This window comes from Equus caballus, chromosome 2 (assembly GCF_041296265.1).
Source record: "Equus caballus isolate H_3958 breed thoroughbred chromosome 2, TB-T2T, whole genome shotgun sequence".
NCBI classification, from domain to species: Eukaryota; Metazoa; Chordata; class Mammalia; order Perissodactyla; family Equidae; genus Equus; species Equus caballus.
Window position 1 is genome coordinate 17,711,302 of NC_091685.1, and position 22,475 is coordinate 17,733,776.

The 22,475-nt window shown below is 43.0% G+C and overlaps 1 protein-coding gene across 6 annotated transcripts in view; it reads right to left on the bottom strand.

Annotated features, from left to right (window-relative positions):
* The window catches only part of SMAP2 (small ArfGAP2), a 79,840-nt gene that overhangs the window by 22,784 nt on the left and 34,581 nt on the right, over window positions 1–22,475 (bottom strand). The window contains exons 1-2 of one of the 6 annotated variants that reach the window (XM_070260331.1): window positions 13,920–13,971; window positions 13,041–13,184 (exon numbers count right to left, since the gene is read on the bottom strand). The exons of 4 other annotated variants lie outside the window; for them this stretch is intronic. Coding sequence is in view for 1 of the 2 variants with exons in the window: in XM_023632596.2 (XP_023488364.1) it covers window positions 21,821–21,923 (103 nt within the window). In the remaining variant the exon portion in view is untranslated. Of the gene's footprint in view, window positions 1–13,040; window positions 13,185–13,919; window positions 13,972–21,820; window positions 22,373–22,475 lie in introns of those variants that run through there. One more of the 6 variants, XM_023632596.2, reaches the window with a different exon arrangement.

Consider the following 22,475-nt stretch of genomic DNA (forward strand, 5'->3'; position numbering starts at 1 on the left):
AAAAAAATAGTACAGGTATTTTAAAAACAAAACAACACAGTCACAGCCATCGATGGCTCCTTATTGGCTGCAGGATAAGTTGAAACTCCTTAACATGACACAGAAAAGCCCTTTAGGAGCCTGTGCCCTACACACGCTGGGCAAGTTGTCATTCTGAAATATGCCATGCATTCCTCACACCTCTTCGCTTACACCATTCTTCTACCTGGAACAGCTTTCTCCCCGACTCCCTGCTTGACAAACTTCAAACTCCAGTCCAACGTCACCTCTTCTGGGAGGCCCTCCCATGGAATAAATCTTAACCTTCCCTATGGCTAATAGTCCACCGTATGCTTTGCTCTTCTAACAATATCTTACGAGTTCACCGCCTACCGGTCTCCCTTGTCCTAAGCAAACTGTGAGCTCTCGAAGGCAAGGACCACGCCCCTTCATCTTTCATCCCAAATACTTAGCACAATGCTCACAAATAGGACACACAAAATAAATACTTATTAAATGAATTCATCAATCAGTAAGGTAAAAGTATACAATTTTTTCCTGTTTTGCAAAATGAAGGGAGAAGACATTTTCAAACACCTTAAAGGCGAAGCTATCCCACAGAGAGGGGAGCTCCGAGGCAGAACCAGCAGCAGGGAGGAGAAGTTGACTTTAGCGCACTCTGAGGAAGAGTTTCCTAACAATTCAGGTTGTGTGAAGACAAAGGCAGCACATCCAGAAACAGGAGAATCCCAGTCGGTGCAGGTGTTCAAGCAGAGGCTGGATGACCGCCTCCCAGGGATGGTGGAGAAATGACCCCTGCTCAGCAGGTGGGCAAACCATGAGTCCTAAAGTTCTTTCTACTCCTACAGGGCTCCTAGGTGATTTGCTGGTAATTTTTAGGTCCCTTCCTGCTTGACATTCAGTGGTTCTGAAAATGCAACATGAAATAATCAATTTATGAAGGTGTTAGGGCTTGAGGAACCTAACACACTGAAGTAAATGCAGTTCATGGAGCCTGCAACTGGCACTGAAAACTGGTTTAACTGTGACAGACACACAAGGAAGAACCTAAATCAACAAATTCTGATTTGAAAATAGAGGTTAATTCTCTTTGATTTGGCCTGTCATTAATTCCAACATGAAATTTGGGAGGCAAAGTGAAGAAGCAGCAGCAATTGTTTTAAGAATACTTCCAAAGCCAGTTGCCTCAGTTCCACACATCCTGTCTCTTCACCCCCTGATTCACTATAAGGAAGAGCACGCAAACGCCAGCGCCGTCTCGGAGAAATTAGGTAGGGCTGCTGAGAGGTGTGTTTACCAGTCTGTTTTCATCTGTCCAAAAGAGAATTCACCTACTTCCCTATTCCAAAATAACCATAAACAGTACAAACAGTTTAGGGAACCATGAGACCAAAATAAGGGCTTACTCAATCAACCTCTGCTCTCAGAATGTTCTGTAGAGAAGGCCCTTTCCATCCGGTCTATCTTGCGAGAATGTTGTTTCCTTTTGTCAAGAAGAGACACCATCCACGTTCATATATTTAAGAAAAGCAGAAGTTAAGTTTTTTAAACGTTTGAGGCAAAACAAATTGAAACATTTCTGAGATTGATTAGAGAATAAAGGTGAACACTACACCAGGGAATTTAGGAAAATCAGAGGTGGAAAGAACCTTAGAAGTCAGAGTCTAACCTCCCACCGAATGCAGGAGAGCTTCCTAGAAGTGACCACCTGGCTCCTCCTTGAACAGCTCCAGTCCTAAGTCAGTTCGACTGTTAGATGGCACTGATTATCAGAGATGTCCTCCTTATACTGAGTCCCATTAATCTGCCTTCTTACATTTTTACCCTCTGGTGCCATTGCTATACTCCTCCCACATTTATATAAAATATCAGAGTATGCAAGATACAATAGAGGTTTGGAGATCCAGCAGAAGAGAGCAGCTACTCATACACTCAACCAAAATACAAGCCAGTTAAGCCAACTTAATCCAGGAGGTCAATGGCAGAACAGATGTAGCAATCAGAACGCTATGACATCAGTGGAGGTGAAGCAAAGCAACGTTATCTTCCTAGCAGGTAACCAGAAAAAGGAGGTCAGTGAAGCAGAACACCGCTAATCATACACTGATGAAACCATTAGTCAATCGACATGTAAAGCTATTTTAGCAGTTAACTTAAAATGGCTTTTCTCGAAAGACATTAAAGTTTGTAACACTAGGAAGTCAACAGGGAAGCAGACTGGGGACTAGCTGGAAAATGGAAGGAGAGATTCTTCATCTTTCTCTAATTGTTAGCAGTGCTTACAGACAATGGATCTGTCTTGACTTTGCTCAGTCCTGGGCAAGGGAGGACCACAAAATTAAATACAACTGAAAAACAGCCTACAGAAATAAGTCCAAAACAATTAGACGGCCAATGGGCCAGGGACCAAAACAAGGCACACGTCTACAGCTGGGTGCAGTGGCGTTCCTCAGCTCCTCTATATGTCGGCTATTCATCTCCTTTAACTCCCAGGAAAACCAGGACTTGCTCTGAACTAGTCCAGTAACGTGCTTGTACGTATCTTGTATTATTTCCCCGGCCCCTGCTATCCACAGAGCTAAGGATACGGGTTATTTACACTGTGCCACTAATCAGTTGTGTGACTTTAGTCAAGTCAATTCACTTCTCTGAGAGTCCATTTCCTTCCCCAGATTAGGTTATCTCTAAAATCTACCTCTTACAAAAGATAGTAGGTGTTATCTCTCAAATTCATTAAACTACTTTGAAAAGACTTGAAGGAAGGGCGGTTAACTTTTGGTAAATTTAGCTCCACATCAGTCTTATCTTTCTGGTATATTATTAGTAGGGAGGGATTTACTGTGGGTTAGGCTGTAACTCTTCCTTTCCGTCTATCTCAGCACTGGATGGTAACTAGGGTATACCTAGGTGATGTTTCTGGTAATAAAGAACTAGGAAATCAACCCGCACCATTATTACTCAACTCTAGTTCCCAGAATACCTCAGAAGGGAAAGGACAAGATCCTAGTTTGGAATTTTTTTTAGCTCTGAAAAGGACATTCTGCCAAGGTATATTCCAATGATGTCATCACCCTACTCAAAGACAGGTAACTGGACCCCCATTGTCAACTGAACTGCTAACTTCTAAGTATAGCTTAAATTCTTCTATTATCTGGGCCTTTCTAGAATAAATTCTTATTACTCCCCTTCTCACTTCTATACACCAAAAAAGACATCACCTCCCCTTAAAACTGTGTATATAGGTGCCAGCTGCCATGTTCTAGCCAGACGGCGTAATCTGAGAGGGTGACTCCTATCCACAGATGCTCAGAGGCCTTTTTCTGATTTGGGGATGGGACACAGATAGAGGGAATCCTGGGCGTGGAGAGTCCCTGATTCCAACCAGAGGGCCTCTTGATTGCCACAAAGATGTCTTTCCAGCCAGTCCTGGAGCAGCTGTGCAGTGCTCTTGGTGGTGCTGTCTGAAGTATGAGGCAAGGCCCACGTCTCTTGGGATTTCCCTAGGAGGTTCTGGTATGTGCAGCTATGACTGTTTTGATAGTAAAGAGCCAGCATATTTTAAGGAGGGGAAAAGAGCTAGCCAAAAGATTTGCTGCCTGGTTGAAGAATCTCATAAAGTCAGTGAGAAGATTAGACGGATGACACAAGCTGATGCCTCCAGTGGAAGCCAGTCCTTGAACATTACATTGAGTATGGCAAAAATTAACACAAATCTGAACAGGTCCACCTCTTCACTTAAGGACACAATAGACTTTCTTGAAAAAGAAGAGAAAAGTGAACCCCCTAAACTTTCATTTCATGGAGTGATGCTGGCTTGCCTTCAAGGACATACATGGTCACTAAAGACACATCAAAATCTCTGCAAACGCTAGTGACTGGCATGAAAACACCCTAAAAACATCTCAGAAGAATGTAGAACAACTTCAGAGGGAAAGAATGGATGGTATGGTTGAAAACATTCTTCAGGAAAGCCTAAAACTGCTTTCCCAAGAAGCCACAGAATGTAAGCAAAGAGTGTGGGAACTGAGGAAAGAAATGCTTAAAAACTCAAACACATGAATGAAATAGGTTGTAAATGATGAAAACAGCCAGCTAAAAATCTATGACTAAAACTGTGCAGGAGATGGTAAATTTGCCTTCTCTCTTTGGAGAAAATCACATGAATGATGACAATTTGGGATTAGACAAAAAGACTGGATCAGAAAATGGGGACCACCCAGACTCTGAGTCAGAAGTCACCTTGAAGAAACTCATTGATGCTGTTAACTTAAATGTCTCCTTTAAAAATCTTGAAGGAGAGGGGCTGGCCCCGTGGCCGAGTGGTTAAGTTCGCGCGCTCCGCTGCAGGCGGCCCAGTGTTTCGTTAGTTCGAATCCTGGGCGTGGACATGGCACTGCTCATCAGACCACGCTGAGGCAGCGTCCCACATGCCACAACTAGAAGAACCCACAACGAAGAATACACAACTATGTACCGGGGGGGCTTTGGGGAGAAAAAGGAAAAAATAAAATCTTTAAAAAAAAAAAAAGAATCTTGAAGGAGAAAAGAAGAAACATTTTAAAGGCTTTGTGAAGAAAATGAAATAGGGCTTACAGGTCAAATGAGAAATTTCCAAACTGAGCAAGCATCTTAATAGTCTGAATAGTCACAGCTTGAAAGTGAGATTCAAAAGCTTCCGGTGAAACTTCATATACTGACCGAACTACATGAAGAACATATAATGAAACTTTACAGAAAATTAATCAAGGCAGGAGGTTATTGCTTAGAAAGAAAGAGGAAACTTCCCAAAGTGTATCAGAACATCAGCAATATACACCAGAAGTGCAACCCCCATGGAACGATGGTCAAAGGCCTAGAGAGAGAATCGGAAAAACACACTTCCTTCTATCAAAGATGGACTATGTCCCACGAGATAAAAAGCTCAACAAAGTTAGCTGGGATCTCTGTTGACTGAGAGGAAACTCAAGGAGTTAAGAAAATGGTCACAGCAGACAACAATTGGCTAAAGCAGAGTTGAAATTGCAGCTTTCCCCAGTGGCTCCTTAGCCCTTGCCATTCAACAAGCAGAGGACCAAGAGGGTCAGGGCGCCCCTGTCCTTACCAGGCTCCCAGGGAAGGAGGAGGGTCACACTGGGAGGGCTGAGGGACCCGGGTCACAGTCAGGTTTTAGCTTCCACAGCAGCCGCCCCCTGAATCCACAACCACAGCAGAACATTTGCACACGTTTTCTCTCTTTAAAAGTAATTCTGATTTCTCTCTTTTTAGTTAAGGGCTGTTATTTAATCGATGCTACATTTGCTCTTACTATAATTCCTAAGACAGTTTTTAATACAGTGCTTAGGAACATATTATTCCCACTTCATTGAACTTTCTAGAATTGGACAGTATAACTACAGTTCTTTGACTGAAATAAAAGATCCACTATCACTTAAACCATTAATTGAAGTTTGACATGACCAAGTGGAGACATCTGAAACAATACTGGAAATGCAATGAGCTGTTGTTAAAAATCTATGAAAGTAACAATATTTATCTCAATAAATTTTGATTGGTTTTAATAACAATGCAAAACAAAAACTAAACACCACCACCACCCTCAGCCAAACTTAGTAATATTTTTATTAGTTTAGCCCTAGAGGCATGGATTAATTTAGGAGAATTGACATTTTGCAATTATTTGTTTCCTGATTTTTAAATTTCTTTTTAACTTCTGTTATTTTGTTTTGAATATGCTTTTAAATTTTATGTAGTCAAAATGAAACTTTTCCCTTCTAAAAAAACCCAGTATGGGGGCTGGCCCCGTGGCCGAGTGGTTAAGTTCGCACGCTCCGCTGCAGGCAGCCCAGTGTTTCGTTGGTTCGAATCCTGGGCGCGGACATGGCACTGCTCATCAGACCACGCTGAGGCAGCGTCCCACATGCCACAACTAGAAGGACCCACAACGAAGAATATACAACTATGTACCGGGGGGCTTTGGGGAGAAAAAAGAAATAATAAAATCTTAAAAAAAAAAAAAAAAAACCCAGTATGTCCACAGTTCTTGTTAAATAAACACTCCCATGAGAGACCAGTATAAAAGTTGTGACACATACTGCTGGGCCCTCCAAGTGGGAAGACCCCACTTTTGCTGGAGAATCTTCAGTCCCGCCTGGAGGATGAGGTCTCTTCTTATGCCAGAAGCCTCAGAAGAGGCCTGGATGCCTGCCCACTGGGAAATGAGTCCAAGAGCCCTAAGCGAGCAGCAGCACCAGGCTAGTTGGGCTTTTAGCTCTAGGTCAAGTTCTCTGAGAGTCAATTCCTGGGCGGTGGGTCCTTAGATAGCGCCTTTCACATGGAGGAGGGCTGGTGCTGAGAAGAAAGAAATCAGGCAAGGTAATTAAGAAGCTACCCTGGCCCTATAAAGCTAAGGCACAGAGACCCCAGGCTTATGAAGCTGAATAGGGACTGAGAACAAAGCAGGGTAGGATCAGCAATTAAACCTTGAAAGGGTGACTATTGTTTAGTTTTGTATATTTTGTGATAAATTCCCTTTTTTCCCCCTCTTTGTACTCAAAGTTCTGAACAGTCCTGACAGGGTTAAGGGCAAAGAATCAAAGGAAGTGATTTGTGTCTATATATAAGCCAGAGCTTTAGCGCAGAGGCAGCAATGTGACAAAAGCATCGATAATCCAAAAGAAGCAACCCAAAGCGAGAAAGAGAAGCAGGGCACACTGGGGCTTCCTGGGCAAATTTTCATCTCTACCTGTGGATTCTCCTTCCTGAATTCACATTTTGCAGGTTCTTGGTTTTGACCAATAACGAAAACTGGACTACTTACACTTTCCAGACTGACTTAAGAGCCCTCACAAACAGCTTTACACGGCAATTACACCTACCTGCAAAACATCACTGTGAAAATCTTGTTCCATGCACTTTCTCCATCAAGCCTTTTCTCCGTCCTATTCTGACTCCTACACCACTTTGCTGTTCTCCTGTGGCACTCATCTATGGTGGTTCTGTTGCTGGGTTTCATTTTTGGTTTTGTTTATTTTTTTGAGCTCCTTTAGGTAACACCTGCCTAATTTGGTATATTTTTTTTAAAAACCTGAGTATTTTTCTCATGTGGACTTCAGGTTTGAATCACTTTTTAATCAGAAAATCACACAAAGGTAATTTAAATACCCTACATAGAAAGTTAGGGGAGGGGCTGGCCCAGTGGCATAGTGGTTGAGTTCGCACGCTCCACCTCAGTGGCCAGGGGTTTGCAGGCCCAGATCCCAGGTGCAGACCTAGCACCACTCATCAAGCCACACTATGGCAGCATCCCATATAAAATAGAGGAAGATTGGCACAGATCCTCAGCAACAATCTTCCTCAAGCAAAAAGAAGAAGATTGGTAACAGATGTTCACTCAGGGCCAATCTTCCTCACAAAAAAAAGAAAAGAAAGGGAAGTTAGGGGAAAGGGTGTCCTTGATGTTCCTTGTCTCCTGGTTAGCCCATGAGATTTTGGCTCTAGCCAATTTCCTCTGCACAAAGACCCTGCTTAAAGCATTTATGAATAAGCTAGAAGAGTGGCAGCTGAAACATGGCTTCTCTGAAAATGGGAGGGAGGAAATAAAAAAATAGCTGCTTTCATTAGGGGCAGGAAGGAGATTATTTCATTAGAAGCTAAACAGTGAGACTATCTCAGTACAAACAATTGTTTGGCTTGAAGGCTCTATGTGGCCAATTACTCCAGCAAAGGCTCAGCTGGAATGGAACACAGAGCTGCCAGGACCAAGGGACTGGGACTGACACAGGCTCACGCGTCTCCATCATGGCTTTGGGATCCCAGAGCCCCCCAGCAAGGATGCTTACAGAACACGTTCTACCCCAGTCAGCAACCAGCACCATTCTGCACCCAATCCAGTCAAGAATGTGGATTTAAAACACACGAGGAAAAGATGACACTGGGGCAAATGCAAAGTTATTCAACCTAAAACTGACATGTTACGGCAAATGTAAGAAGGATAAAAATTAGATCTCATCAGAGATCTGATACAGTTCAATCACTACATCAATGGCTGACAGTAGGCTGGGGGGAGGCGCTGTGGGGGAGGGGCTGCTCAGCTAACTGCTAGATGATCATTTCAAAGTCCACCAGGTGGACCTGATATTCCAAAACTTGACATTATAATTAAACTAATTTCCTACCACTCACTTCATAGGAAATCACTAATCTCCTATGATCTTACTTCAGGTCACAGCTGCTACTTGGTTCACTAGAAGTTATTACTTCACCCACTGGGGACATTTAGTTCTTTACATTTTTTTCAGGTTACTTCTGATTAAAGCCTTAACTTCCTCTTTGCAACAATCAGTATCCATTCATATTCTGAAAAGAATACCGAAGATGCAAAGTGAGCCTGCCCACTTGGGGGATGCAAATCTTTAGAAGAAGCTATGAAGGGTGATACGGCCATTGACCAATGAGACTGCTCTTCATCCTCTACCCCCAGAATAGGTAATAAGCAGAAGAGAAACAATATGAAAATGGACATTAAAAATAGCCCCAATTCAAACAGTACCACTCGTCTCCCTCTACAGCAGTGTTTCTCAACTGAAGCAATTCCCTCGCCAAGGGGCACTGTCGACGTCTGGAGACATTTTTAGTTGTCACATCTGGCAGGGGTGGGCGCTGCTACTGGCATCTAGTGGGCAGAGGCCAGGATGCTACTAAAACATCCTACAATGCACAGGACAGCCCCACAACAAAGTATCCAAAATGTCAATAGTGCTCAGGTTGAGAAGCCCTGCCCTAGAGGAGGCATTTGAAAGCCATTTAGTTTGGAGCACGGGAGATATGAGAAGATACCAATTCAGTGGAAAAGACTCTTCTTCTGTAACAAAGAGTGAAACATTTAGAGGAAAACTAATGTTTTCAAAACTGGAAAGAACCTTAAGGATTATCTAGTCCAAGCACAGGTGGAAAAATTTAAGGCCCAGAGAGGCCAACCCATGTACCCGCGTTCACAGAAGAAAGCATCAGCTAGACAGGAATTAGAATCATCTTTATAGACTCCGAATGTGTGTTAAATGTAGCAGATGTCCAATAATGGCCACTAAACTGTTTTGAGGTGTTCTTCTCTATTACAACACACAGTTCACTCTCTCCGCTGGGAAACCCAACATCTGAGACTGTGCGTGAAGGCTTGTTCACACCCCATCCCACCCACATTCCTCTTCCTCAAAAGAAGCCCGGAGGTGGAGAAGAGTGTGATAGACTAGACCTCAAGACCAAGTGGCCAGGCAGAAAATGTTTTCCAACTGTTTGAAGGGAAGCTCAAGCCTTTCACCCAGGCAAAGCTTGACCCAAAACCTTCTGAGTCAGCAAATGAACCCTTGCACAAGACCACGGACATGTGAGCTTCTGTCCTCAACACCGTGCAGCAGCTTTCCTAACACATCACAGGAGCCCTAACCAATGGCAAACAGACGGAAAATTGGTGCCAGTTTAATTCAATCACAGCCGTACGCAAACAAGCTAGAGAACTTTCATTTCTAAACAAACAGCAGAACAGAAATGAAATCTGGGATCAAAGTACAGATGGTTAGTCCAGTGGCATGCTAAATGTTAAGTCATCAAAATAGCCCTGGCTAAAGGGAAGAGAGCAAAAGATAGAGATTTCCCCTTTCAAAAATAAAACACTCACTATAATGTTCAAAATCTAGGTGTTTCAGAATTGGGTATAATGAGGCACAGGTCAGAAGGCGTCATGCAAGGGGGTAAGGCAAAGATGCCAGCCATGCAGATAGAAACATCCTGCAAAGGGAACATTATGCAGAGGGACCCAGGGCAGGTGTCTAGGAAAAAAATCTCAGCTTCAAAAGAGCCAGAGCAAAGTTCTTCAAATGAAACAAACCTGTTCCAGTGGGTAAAAAGGAGAGTGTCTAAAAGTGCTGCGAGGTTATTGTTAATTTCTACCGTGCCTGAGAGCAGTGTCTAAATATTTACTCCCACCCCGCAAGAAGGCTGAAGGATTACGACTGCTGCCACCCGCTTCACACCCCATGCCACGTTTCCTCACGATGATGTGTCGCACTGGAACCTCCCACTGTGAGGGCAGAGTATGAGCTTCGTGACTGGCTCCGGTTCTCAATGCGGCACAGATGCCAGAAGCACACAAAAGAAATGGCACAAAGCAGCAAATACCACAAAGCAAATATGAACTTCATCTGCTCGGCTTCCTGGAAGGTCACAGATCTTCAAATATCTGAGTTAATAGCATGATGGTGACTTTCAAAAAATAAAACAAAAAAAGAATATGATCTGAACACATAATAGAATAATAGTGCTTATGATGGAGACATTAGACACCATGTGCCAGCCACTGTGCATTAAATATACAGATATACATGGGACATAATCCCTGTCCTCATAGAATTTACAGTCTAAGGAAAGCCTTTGGGGAAGAAAAAAATGCAGTAGCTGTCATCCCCTTTCTACCAATGCAGGGACTCTAGCCCACCTGCCCAGTGGACTGAATTTAAGTGAAGGAGGCCTGTGTGAACAACATAAGAGGCCGTTCAATGGCACAACAATATTTCCACATATCAAGTATTTACTGTAGAAGATTACGCATGAGATATAAGAATATATCACCCATCTTGCTGTGATCATGTCCCATAAAGCCGTTCCTTATGCTCAAGGCAGGGTTGTCCCCAGCTCTCCACTCCTTACCTCAACAGAGGTCCACAGCCGTGAGGCAGTTCAGAATGACAGGCCCCAGGGCAAGGCCTTCTCTACATGGACTCAACCCAGAGGACTCCCTGACACCTTTTTAAAAACAAAGGGCCCACATGACCACTCAACTCTGAACACATAAAAACCCATCAGTCTAACAGCAACACAAAAATTGACGTTGTACCATTATTTACAATACTGAAAAACTAAAAAGCCAAATGCCCAGCAACTGGGCTAGAGTTAAGTAAGTAATGACACAGTCAAACGATGAAGTACAATAAAGGTATTTAAACATTTTTTTTAAAGATTTTATTTTTTTCCTTTTTCTCCCCAAAGCCCCCCAGTACATAGTTGTATATTCTTCGTTGTGGGTCCTTCTAGTTGTGGCATGTGGGACGCTGCCTCAGCGTGGTTTGATGAGCAGTGCCACGTCCGCGCCCAGGATTCAAACCAACGAAACACTGGGCCACCTGCAGCGGAGTGGGCAAACTTAACCACACGGCCACGGGGCCAGCCCCTAAATATTTTTAATAGCGTGAAAAATGCTTACGTTAAATTTTAAGCAGAAACATAATGATATAAAATTATTACGGTATAAACTCAAGTAAAAAATCGGTGATACAGGTTATGGGAAATATCTTCTATATCATTATACTTTTTCATACTTTCTAATGATTTTTATCACAAATATGAATAACTTCCATAATTAGAAAAAACAAAGTTTTTGCTTTTGAAAGAAACAGCATTTAATGATGTTTACCTAATAAGCACAAGGACCCTCCTGCCTCCCTACCCCCAGAATCCCACAAGACAAAAAAACAACTGGTCTGGGAGTCTGTTTCTATGGTAACAAATCTTTTTCTTTTCTTCCCCTTAAATGCAGAAGAAGTCTAATGAAACTGAGCCCTATTTTTAATCTGCCCACAATATGGACCCTGGATTTGAGTCATCTGTGTCGGGCTGCTTCCATCACAAACTAGGCTCAGAACTAAGTCAAACGCTCAGAGGAGCTCATCTGGGGTCTTCCTGATTTCCAATGCCGCCTTTAATGACACCTCCTTTCTCTCACGTACAAGCTGGACAAGTTAATACAGCACTCACGCTACAGGAAAGGCCTTTTCTCAAAATTCTCCTGGGTCTGAAACAGTTCCTCTAAACAAACTCCTCATGCCTACCTTCAGAGCAGCAAAGTCCAGGTACCAAATGGCTATTCTTTCAATAGAAATGCTTTCCACATAAGAGAAGAGCTTGCATCTTTTAATTCTTTCTTTCTCAAATCTGCTGTCACACTTAAATTGGTTCCATTAGCTCTGCTGTTTACAGTTGTTTTGAACAAAAGTATCATGATAAGAATGGGGAGTTTCCTTCCCATTTCTCGCTGGAGGGCTTGTGTCAGTTATAACCCCAGTGGTAATCTATCAACAAGAAAAGACACCAATGCCCCCTCCCTGTCGAGCTTTATCCTGCAGCTTACGATGTGACCAGCTCACACAGAAAATTCTGTAAGAAATTATTTTTTGAAGGCATTAGGACAAAAACGATCTTCTAAACAATATTAAGACAAAATCTTTAACTCAGGCTTGAAACACTGGAGAATTCATTTCTAAATCCACACACTGGGGGACTTCCAGTGAGACAAGAAAAGAGGAAGAAGTTAAATAACAAAATTTGTTTCGCATGCACTTCAGGAAGCAATGTGGTAGGATTAGCACGTAAACCCACATCTAAAGATGTAAGCTCTGTGGCAGAGGCGTGGGGATTTATGGTCTTTCCATCACTAGCAACTGCTGCAAAGACAGTATGGCTATTTGAAAAAAGGAAAAGACAAGGCGCTCTATTTTCTCAAATCACTGTGTTAGGACAGGCTTATCAGCTACGGCTGAGAACAGGTCTCTCTTTTTCCTGTGTTTGTTTTACTCTGTTCAGTACATCATAAAACGAGAACATTACACATTTGTTTTTTGGGCAAAGAAAAATGACATGAAGCCTGAGGGATCCAGTTCTCCTTGTTTCAGATTAAGAAATTTCTTTTTGAAAGTTTTGACTTGAAATAAAAATTTTTAAAACTCAACAAAGCATTCTCCAGTGAGCTTATGAAATTCAGTACTTTCTAAATAAACCATATTCTATATGTGTATGTAAAAGCAAACCAGAACACTCATAGAGAATATACATCTTGGGGGGAAAAGAGAGCTATGGTCAACAAAAATGGTCAGAGAATTACTTAACATTACTTAAAAATGAAAAGCAGCAGCAATAATAAAATCCTCTTAGCACCCAGTGATAGAGACAAAGGTGGGATTCCAGGGCGAGTTTCAGCCACACGAGGGAGGTACCTGAGGGCGGGGTGGAAGGGGAGAGTTGGACAAACTGAAGACAACCACCAGGGCGACCTTACGCTGCTGGATGGCTCATCTCTGGGGTTTTCCGCTGGGGAGGGACTTGCAGTTCAGCCATCAATGGGCCAGCGTCCACAGAGCCTGTGGGGAAATACGGGATCCAGAAGAGTGGGGCAGGGAAGGAGAAAGTTTGGAAAATGGAAGAGTCAAACACAGTAGTGAAATGTTGTAATTATTAAACATGAGGCTTCAAAAATGCATAGAGGTACCTCTTAAGTCGAAATGGACTGGCTGAAAAAAACTGGTACTCTGGGAAGCAATCTTATACGCTTTTGAAAATACCAAATTACATTTTAATTACACATGGAATTACAGTAACACCTGCCAAGAGGAAATTAGTTTTTGGAGAAAAGAGAAAAACAATGAAACCTACGCAATTTTTACAGTTGGTAGCTTTACTCAAACCGTTAGGGTCCCCTATCCGTGGCCTCTATGGAAAATAGCAGCCTAAAAGCAAACGTACTCACACTCTACCGAAAAACCTTGCTGGCCTAGTTCCACCAATTCCATTAATGTAGCAGAGGCCCAAAGGCAGGTGACCTGATTAACAAAAAAAGCACTTCTAGAAAGTGCTGAACTTTCTAATCAAGAAGAAAACTAGTGGCAATAACTTGAGAAGCTTTGCTTTTAAATGGAGCAGCAGCCACCTTCCTTATAAGACAAAATACTTTTCAGGCCCAGGATAGAAGAAAGCAGATCCAGAGACCTCACCTCCTGCCCCCAGTGCTAACCTCTCAAAGCTGTGGGGGAAAAATCAGACAAACCAATAAGACTAGTTAAAATGATACGTGGCACAAAGAAAATTACAGCAGTTACCCCTTATCCACGGTTTCAGTTATCCGCAGTCCACTGTGGTCCGAAAACATTCAATGGAAATTTCCAGAAATAAACAATTTATAAGTTTTAAATTGTGTGCCATTCTGAATAGTGTGATGAAATCTGGAACGGGCCCTCTCCGGCTGCTCAGGACATGAATCATCCCTTTGTCCAGCGTATCCACACTGTATACCCACTTACCCGGGAGTCACTTAGTAGCCCTCTAGGTTATCAGATCACTGTCAAGGTATCCCAGTGCTTGTGCTCCAGGAACCCTTCTTTTAGTTAATAATGGCCCCCAAATGCAAGAGTAGTGATGCTGGCAATTTGGGTATGCCAAAGAGAACCTGTAAAGCACTTCCTTTAAGTGAAAAGGTGAAAGTTTTCTACTTAAGGCAAGGAAAAAAATTGTATGCTGAGGTTGCTAAGACCTACAGTAACTTTTATTACAGAATATTGTTATAATTGTTCTAATTTTAGCTGTTGTTAATCTCTTACTGTGCCTAATTTATCAATTAAACTTTATCATAGGTATGTAAGTATAGGAAAAAATCTAGTATATACAGGCTTGGGTACTATCTGCGGTTTTCGTCATCCACTGGAGGTCTTGGCACGTATCCCCACGGATAAGGGGGGACCACTGTAACTCCACTGCAATTACCTTAACTATCAAGGAAAGACTACTCTGTACCGTGCTTTAAGGCTGCAATCCCTAAATCTCTCTTTGTACATCTTATGTGTTACTGACAAGTCGTCTGGCTGTAGATGGGACAAGCTCAATGTATATACATCCTGCCCAAGGCTTCCCAGAAGTGACAGGGTGGGAACTCTTTTTTTCTAAGTAATCAAACGATAAATCGCTCCTGGCAGCAACCAACAGTCAAATATAGATTCAACAGAAGCCAATTTTCCTAGTCACACATCCTAATTATATAGGCAATGACTGAGTTGTTACATTACTTCCCGGGACTAATTATTGTTTCCGCAACAGTTAAGATCCTTTAGAAGCACAGAAGGTTGTATCTGCCTGAAAACCCTGCACGTCTCTTGTCCAAAATAACTCAACTATTTACTTTAAGGAGAAAGAATTACATCTTAGAGATTTTTTTCAAGTGCCTTTGTGCCTCGGCCCATTTCCACTTGGATCCTACCTGGGTGCACTCTAACAGAGGGAACTACATCTCCCAGGCTCCCCTGCCAACTGATTTCTTGGTATGATCCACCAACGGGAGGCACTGATAAGGATAAGAGGCAGGACGAGGGGGGAAGCCAGGTAATGCTCTCTCTTACTTGGTCTGAGTTCCAGCTGCCACCAGACAGCTCTTCTTTCCATGCTTCTAGCTCACACCAGATGGCTCAGGCTTCTGGCCTTTGATGACACCAGTACCTTCTAATTTCCTTAGGGGCACAGTAGCTCCCAGGTGTTGCTAATCTCTGGGTTGCCTCCCCTGCCCATGTACCTTCTCGGCTCTTGTATCACGTGTGTAACCTATTCCATATACTAAATTCCCTCTGCCTGTATGGCCTGTATGAACAGAAACAGTGGTTTCTGTTTCCCGACTGGTCCTTGACTTTAAAATATATTTTAAAACCTAGCTTTCCTAAGAATTAAACAAATATTCAGACAACCTGTAAAAGATTTCTCCTAATAGGAACCAAAGGGTTTATGGATGACAAAACCAATTCATTTGTTTCAACAAATATTTACCAAGGGCCTGATGTGTGCGAAGCAGTGTTCTAGGTGCTGGAAACACCAGAGCAAACAAAACAGGCACCAACCCCTGCCCTCATGGAGCTTACATTCCAGTGGGCATGTTAGCTGTGGCGAATTACAATTTTAAAAAATTAACCGATACAGGGATATCTCTTTAACAATAGAGGAATTTGGTAAAAGTGAATTAACTTTAAGGTCTTCTACTCTGCACAGACTTGGTTCCTACCTTTTCAATGTGGTATGCTGAACTGTCACATTCCAGGGGCCAATACAAAACTTCTTCAAAGTTAGTGTCAACTTAAACTGGCCACTTGCTCAAATAGAAGTACAACTGTGATAAGGATTTAAATAGATACAATAACAAAAGGCAGTGTATGCTTAGAATGTAAATAGTATGTGTGTTTTATGCAGATTCTTGTTTGGCATCTTTTTCACGAGGGATATCATTTGGAGGAACTGAGTCTGAGTCCATTTAATGTCACTTTATCTTTGTCTAGAACACAGGTAGAGTCCATCAACATAATACACAAAGTCAGCTGCAATGTACATAATGAGTAAAGTGTTGCAGTCATCAACTGCAAGATGTTATTTCCAAGATGGAATTTTCAAGCAGAAGAATAGAAACAGACAATGACTCAATGACAACTGTGCCCAAGAAAGCTGCCACCTACACACCATAATGACATCAGATGAAAAACGCAGAAAGAAAGCAGTTTTCTGATTTATTTGAAAGCAACAGATCTGTGTACTGAAAAGTGTAGAACAGAAAAGTGCACTAAGAGACGTGGCTGCAGCTACCTGTCTGCACACCCTAAGCACTGAGCAACCGAGAGCACACATCAAATATTCAGTACCCTTAGACTGCTTGAGTATAAAAGCATGTTCGGCCTCAAAAATCAATGTCATCAACTCCAGAAATGATATAATATCTACCACTGGCATTTCCCTAGACTTTTCTAAGATAATTCAACGCATTTGTGAAGGTACACTTTCATAGAGATCTTGTGGGCACAATACTCAGACCTTTCTTGCTACTCAGCAATTGGAAAACATTTCATGTCTGCAATATTTATAATTCCATTTGAGTAGCAGGTGGACTTCCAATACTATGGGCTTCTTATACAACAGGGAGTCTAATGCATATTCACAATCTCAGTACCATACAGCAAGTCAACTACAGGGCTAGCTAGAATTCTAACCCTATTGGCCCCTGCCTACCTATTAAAAACCTTATCCCTCGCTGCTCCCAGCATATAGTCAAAATATACTAAAGAATCACACACACACATATACACACAATACAGCACATCTTGGAGCCTTTGCACATTCTGCTTCCTCTGCCTAGAAGGCAAAGTCCCCTGAATTCACCTGGCAAGGTCATGCTTATCATTCCTGACACAGCCTACTTGTCTCTTTGCAGTCACAACTTCCTGAGGCAGACTTGTTTGCCTTCTTCAATGCTTTCATTTCTCCCTGTACACAATGCCATAATGATAATTATTACATTGCATCATTTATCTGTTTACACATCTGCTGCCCCATTAGACTATAAAATCCTTGAGACCAAAGACCCTATCTTTTAATCTACAGATCTGGTCCAGTGTCTGACACACAGTAGGTGCTTAAGAAATATCTTCCAAATGAATATAAGTAGTGTGGGATTGCAGGCTTGCAAAGAGTTCCCCCAAAAGACAGGACATTTTGTACTCTCTATCCCACTGCCACGGAATGATATTTAAAGGACAGGGCAAATGATCAGGAAAGTATCTCCCAGGGAACAGGTTTAACAAGTTGATATTAAAAGACAATGTAATGGGGACTTTAATAAATCACTTTCAGTAAAACTGTGTCATCTTAACCACGACTGTCAGAGTTAAGGTGCATTAGCTGTAGAAACCCAGAAAGTTATTTGATCTTGGCTGGAGAAGGGTGTTTAAGAACTAGAAATGGAACCAAAACTTCTTCCGTTGTCTAGATCTGATGGAATTTTTTTTTAATCTCTCAAAAGGTACCATGGATACAGCTAAAATAATTAAAAATTGATAAGAATGTTCATGTTCTAAGGGATGATATAACAAGCAACGATTTAGCTATCAACAGAAAACAAAAGTAAAGGAAAACTAGAGATTAATTCACCGGAGTTAAAATTTAGCACTACTATTAGAAAATTTCTACACAAAGATTCCCTGGTTTAATCTTTCAGACAAGTTTGAAGAGTCAGGAAATATCCAGGGACCGCCCTCAAGGGTACCATAAAGCACATCTGCAAAAATGCCAGAACCCCCATATATAGGAAATGGTTTTGGCTTAAAGACTAGGGAATTATTGGGTGAGTCATTCTAACTGTGGCTTCCAGTAACCAGAGTATTTAAGGGAATACAGTCAGCAAGTAAAATGAATAAAATCAAGATAAAAATAAATAAGATCAGCAATGGTAAGAATACATAATGCTGCATTTGTGGAACCCTTTAGTTGGCGAGGCGCTTTCATCTTTCAAACGAAGAAAATTAAACCGAGAAAGTTAGGTGGCATGCTGGAGGTCACAAAGCTAAAACTAGCAGAGTAAAGGAGTTAACTAGATGTTCCAACATCAATTCTACAGCTCCTCCCACTACTCTGCTTCTCCGTCACCTGAAAGGTGGGCTTATATGCACTATGGATGGGCCTAAGACACTTTCTAAGATGCCTTCAGTGAGAACAGATATCTTCCAAATCACTTCACCATATCTTTGAACTTAATCAAGATAACCTAGGTACAGCCTTAGAAAATGCCTTGAAAGAATGAAGAAGCTCCTCAGCGTGCATGGAGAGAGACTCTTCATGCTTTCCATGTTATAGCATTGACTGAAAAATGTGGGGTGCCATGAACTGTGGGTAACATGCTACTATTTGCATAGAAGCCCTGCAAAAGAATATATTTAAACATAGTTGTTTGTCTACGCATATATTATCTCTTAAAAGTCACATAAGAAATGACCAACAGTGGTTACTTCCAGGAAGGGAAAATGGTGGCTAAGGGATCAAAGACAATTTTTCAGCGTACATATACCCATTTGGATTTTGAACTAAATGAAAGCGCTACTTTTTTCAAAAAGTAAATTTAAATTTAAGAACATATGATGGGAGTTGCAACAGCGGCAATGATTAGGTGATTCGAGGTGAAACATTTCAGAGATAGGATGTAGCAAAAGAAGCAAAAAGTAAAAAAATTATTACAAAGTTTCTGTGAGACTCCAGAATTCCATGTGGTGTTTCACAATCAGAAGTAAACATTCCTCAAAACCATCAAATTTCTTCCATTCTAATTCTTTTTCTCATTAAACAGCTCTCAATTTTTTACGAACCTTGATACTGAGAAAGGAGTGTCCCGATAGTGGACACAAGTATTCAGGTCATCAGAAAGGTAGATCTTTTCATGGCAAATAAGATAGTGTCTAGTCTAAACCAGTCTCTTAAGAGGCTGATTAGGAGTTATTCCAGGCACACTGATAAAATGTGGAACTGCAGAGCGAAAGGCTAAACCTTGGACCAGTACGACCCCACCAAGCATCTACCCCAAAATGGGACTTAGCCTCAGCGAGGTGGAGTCACTATTAACATATCTGGAATTTTCAGTATGTTTGTCCTATGTTTCATCACTACGTAACTCTGTCCAAAAATTTACCAAAAAGGTAAATGAGGAAACCACATCTTTGGGCCTAGAGCAATTCATAGCATTTTTTAAAAAGGCAGTACCATAGCTGCTTCCTTTCCCCCACAAGGATCACTCCAATGCCTGGGAGGTCCCGGAAACTGGTGAGTCTTGTGCTCAGGACAGTTAAAAACCCCAGGACCAACAAAACTTGTACTACGTAAAGAGAACACAAGTTTGTTCTCTAATCTGATGCAAATTACATATCTAAAGATAATATCATTTTTAAATAACTATAAGATTTTAAAAAGAAGAACAATTACCAAAGAGTTATTCTGGAACATTTGAAAACACCTGCTCACAGATCTGCAGTCCAGGACCACATCATCTGATTTAATATTAACGGATCAGCAATCACTCACCAGGTCCTGGACAATTAGCTCTCAATTTTCTAAGTAAGAAAGGACATGAGACCTACAGATAAATAAACTCAAATCTAAATCTCATTTTAGCCAACAGTTTTTAAACTCGTCCTCCCACGACATGTATTTTTAACCAAAGCTAACAGGTAATTTGATGCTAGTGTCTCTTCCTTCCGTGATCTAACAGTCGTCCACATGATCACAATAACAACCAAAATTAGGGAAAAGGAGGGGGAAAATGAGTGAGAGGGATTGAAAGAGCAGAAGAGGCTAGATAATTCACAAACTGGATCAAGTAATAAAGCTTACAAGCCAGCAATCACTAGTTCTCATTAACAATTAACTAATGTTTCATTACCTGATCCCCAGTAATGCTATTGATAAACAGCAACAGACAATTTGAAGGGAGGAAGTGATGAATCAATCTCTCTCTTCCATATGCTATATTTTATTGGAATATGACGGTATGAGAAATGAGGAGGTGGAGGGGAGGTACTAGTCATCAAAAGGTTAGCTGACTCCTCAAACCTAGCAATGCTCCCTCCAGTGAGCTGCTTCACTGTGACTCAAGATCTGTCAACTGAGGACACAAGGGAATTTGAGAAAAGCCAAGAGATGCATTCCTAAATTTCAAACTGAATCTTCCAACAGATCTAGCACAAGGTCTAACAGGAGTCAACTATAAGAAATTAACCCGCCCAACACAAATTGATTCTGAAGTACTTTTTAAAATGAGTTGTTGCTAAATGTAAAAATTCAGGAAAGAAGTCCGGGGACCTGCTTTCCTAATGGCACATGCCATTTATTTATTGGTAGAGGGCACTAAAATATACTACTAGAATTCCAAACCAATGTATCACTCCCCTGCTCTCCTTACATAACCTTATTTTTCTAAAATAAAAGGTAATTAAGTGAAAGCATCAATTAAGCATGTACTTCCTTTCTCAATATTGATAAATACAAATACATTTGAATCTTTGTCGTGTACTCTACCCAAGATGCTATATGGCGAACAACCCTGGCAAATCCACTGCATTAGGAACAAAAGTAAATGAATAATAGCTCCCAAAATATAACTACGTATCTCTTTCTCCCCAACCAAAGGGAAACAATTTTTTCCAACTCCTCCAATCATATTCCAAAGAATTCAGAAAAAAAACAAGGAAATAAAATATCTATAATAGCTTCTATCTATAAATTTGGAGGGCAAACATTTCACTAATAACCATGCTTTCCTATCATACTGATTTTTAACTGTATCAAATCATGAATCTTTGAGGGCACAGAAAACAAAGACTAAATGGCTCTGCCAATTTACAACGATCACATTTCACCTTTAGAAGGATAATCACCATGGAAGCAACACATTTGATGCAACCCTTGCTTCCTTCTCTCCACTGATTAATCGGATCCTGCGCTCCAGCCACAATCAGCTAGTTTCTGCCACCACACACACTAGGCCTCCAACGCACTCCACAAGCCAGGGCTAGGCTGTCTAGAAATCTGCACCGTGTCACTGCATAAGGCAGCTTCCCACTGCACACATCCAGGAAGAAGAAAGCCACCTAAGCTCTGTCAGATCTCCGCGAGGCTGTAAAATGACAGAAGGAGCTGCTAACCAAATAGCAGGCAGCCACCATCACCACCTTTAAAGTCATTTAAGCAGTTTTCTTCCCCGTCATCTCACTTCCCTCCTCCCCCTCTCTCCTTTCCCTCTCTCTCACGCGCGCGCGCGCGCGCGCGCACACACACACACACACACACACACACACACACTGCAGTTCGTCCCCAGCTTTGCAAGTGGAAGGCTGAGAGCCCTGGGCTGCCTCTGGACTGACAGTCGGCCCAGAACTCATTCAGAGCCCTGAAATACACACATTCTCACCTGCACACACCAGCCACTTCCACCCGCCCCCGCCCCCCCCGAAAGACACTCACCCTTGCCCTCGCGACCTCTCCCCACACCAAGCCCGGCGCTGCAGGACACCCAGTAGGCTTATCAGCAAGAGCAGCACGCGTTACCATTTAGGATGCTCTGGGCCGCCTAAGCTCCAGAAACCCCCTCCCCACCCCGGCCCCCTCCCAGGCACAGCCCGGAGCCTGGACCCCTCGCCCTCTGGGAGGGATGCGCTACCTTTAGACTGGCAGTCCGCACAAAACTTGTTATCCTCCTCCAGCAGCAGGTTGGCCAGGACCGCCTGGTACCGATCCACGTCCTTCACCGACTTGCCCGTCATGGCCAGGGTGCCGGCGGGGGCAGAGGGCGACGCGCCCTCCTCGCCCCCAGAAGCCCCTGCCTCAGTCCGGAGGTGAGGACTCCCGGTCCCGCGCCCAGGGGCACCTCCTGAGCGGGGGAGAGCCCTCTCCCCCCGCCCGGCGCCCCTTCTCCCGGCAGCCGCGCCCGCCCCCCACTCCGCAGCCCCTCGGTGCGGCGCCCCCTGGCGGGCTCAGGGGAAGGCCCGCGTCCAGAGAAGGATGCGGGACCGGTGGCCCTCCACCCTGAGAGCCCCAGGAGCTCTCGAGCCTCCTGCGTGCCGGGCGCAGAGACGACCCCCGGGCCTGCCTGTCTGCGGGTCGTGCGTCCCGCGCCTCGGTTTCCCTGGCAGCTGCCGCCCGCTCGGCCACCACCTCGGCTGCCTACTTCCGGCAGCTCTTCCTCCCCACCGCCACCCGGCCCAGCCCGCGCATGCGCCCCGCCCCCGCCGCTTCGTCCCGGGCTCTCCGCCTCTCGGGAACCAATCCGGGCAGAAGTGGGGGGCGGAGCTTTGGGGGGGAGGAGGGAGGGTGGA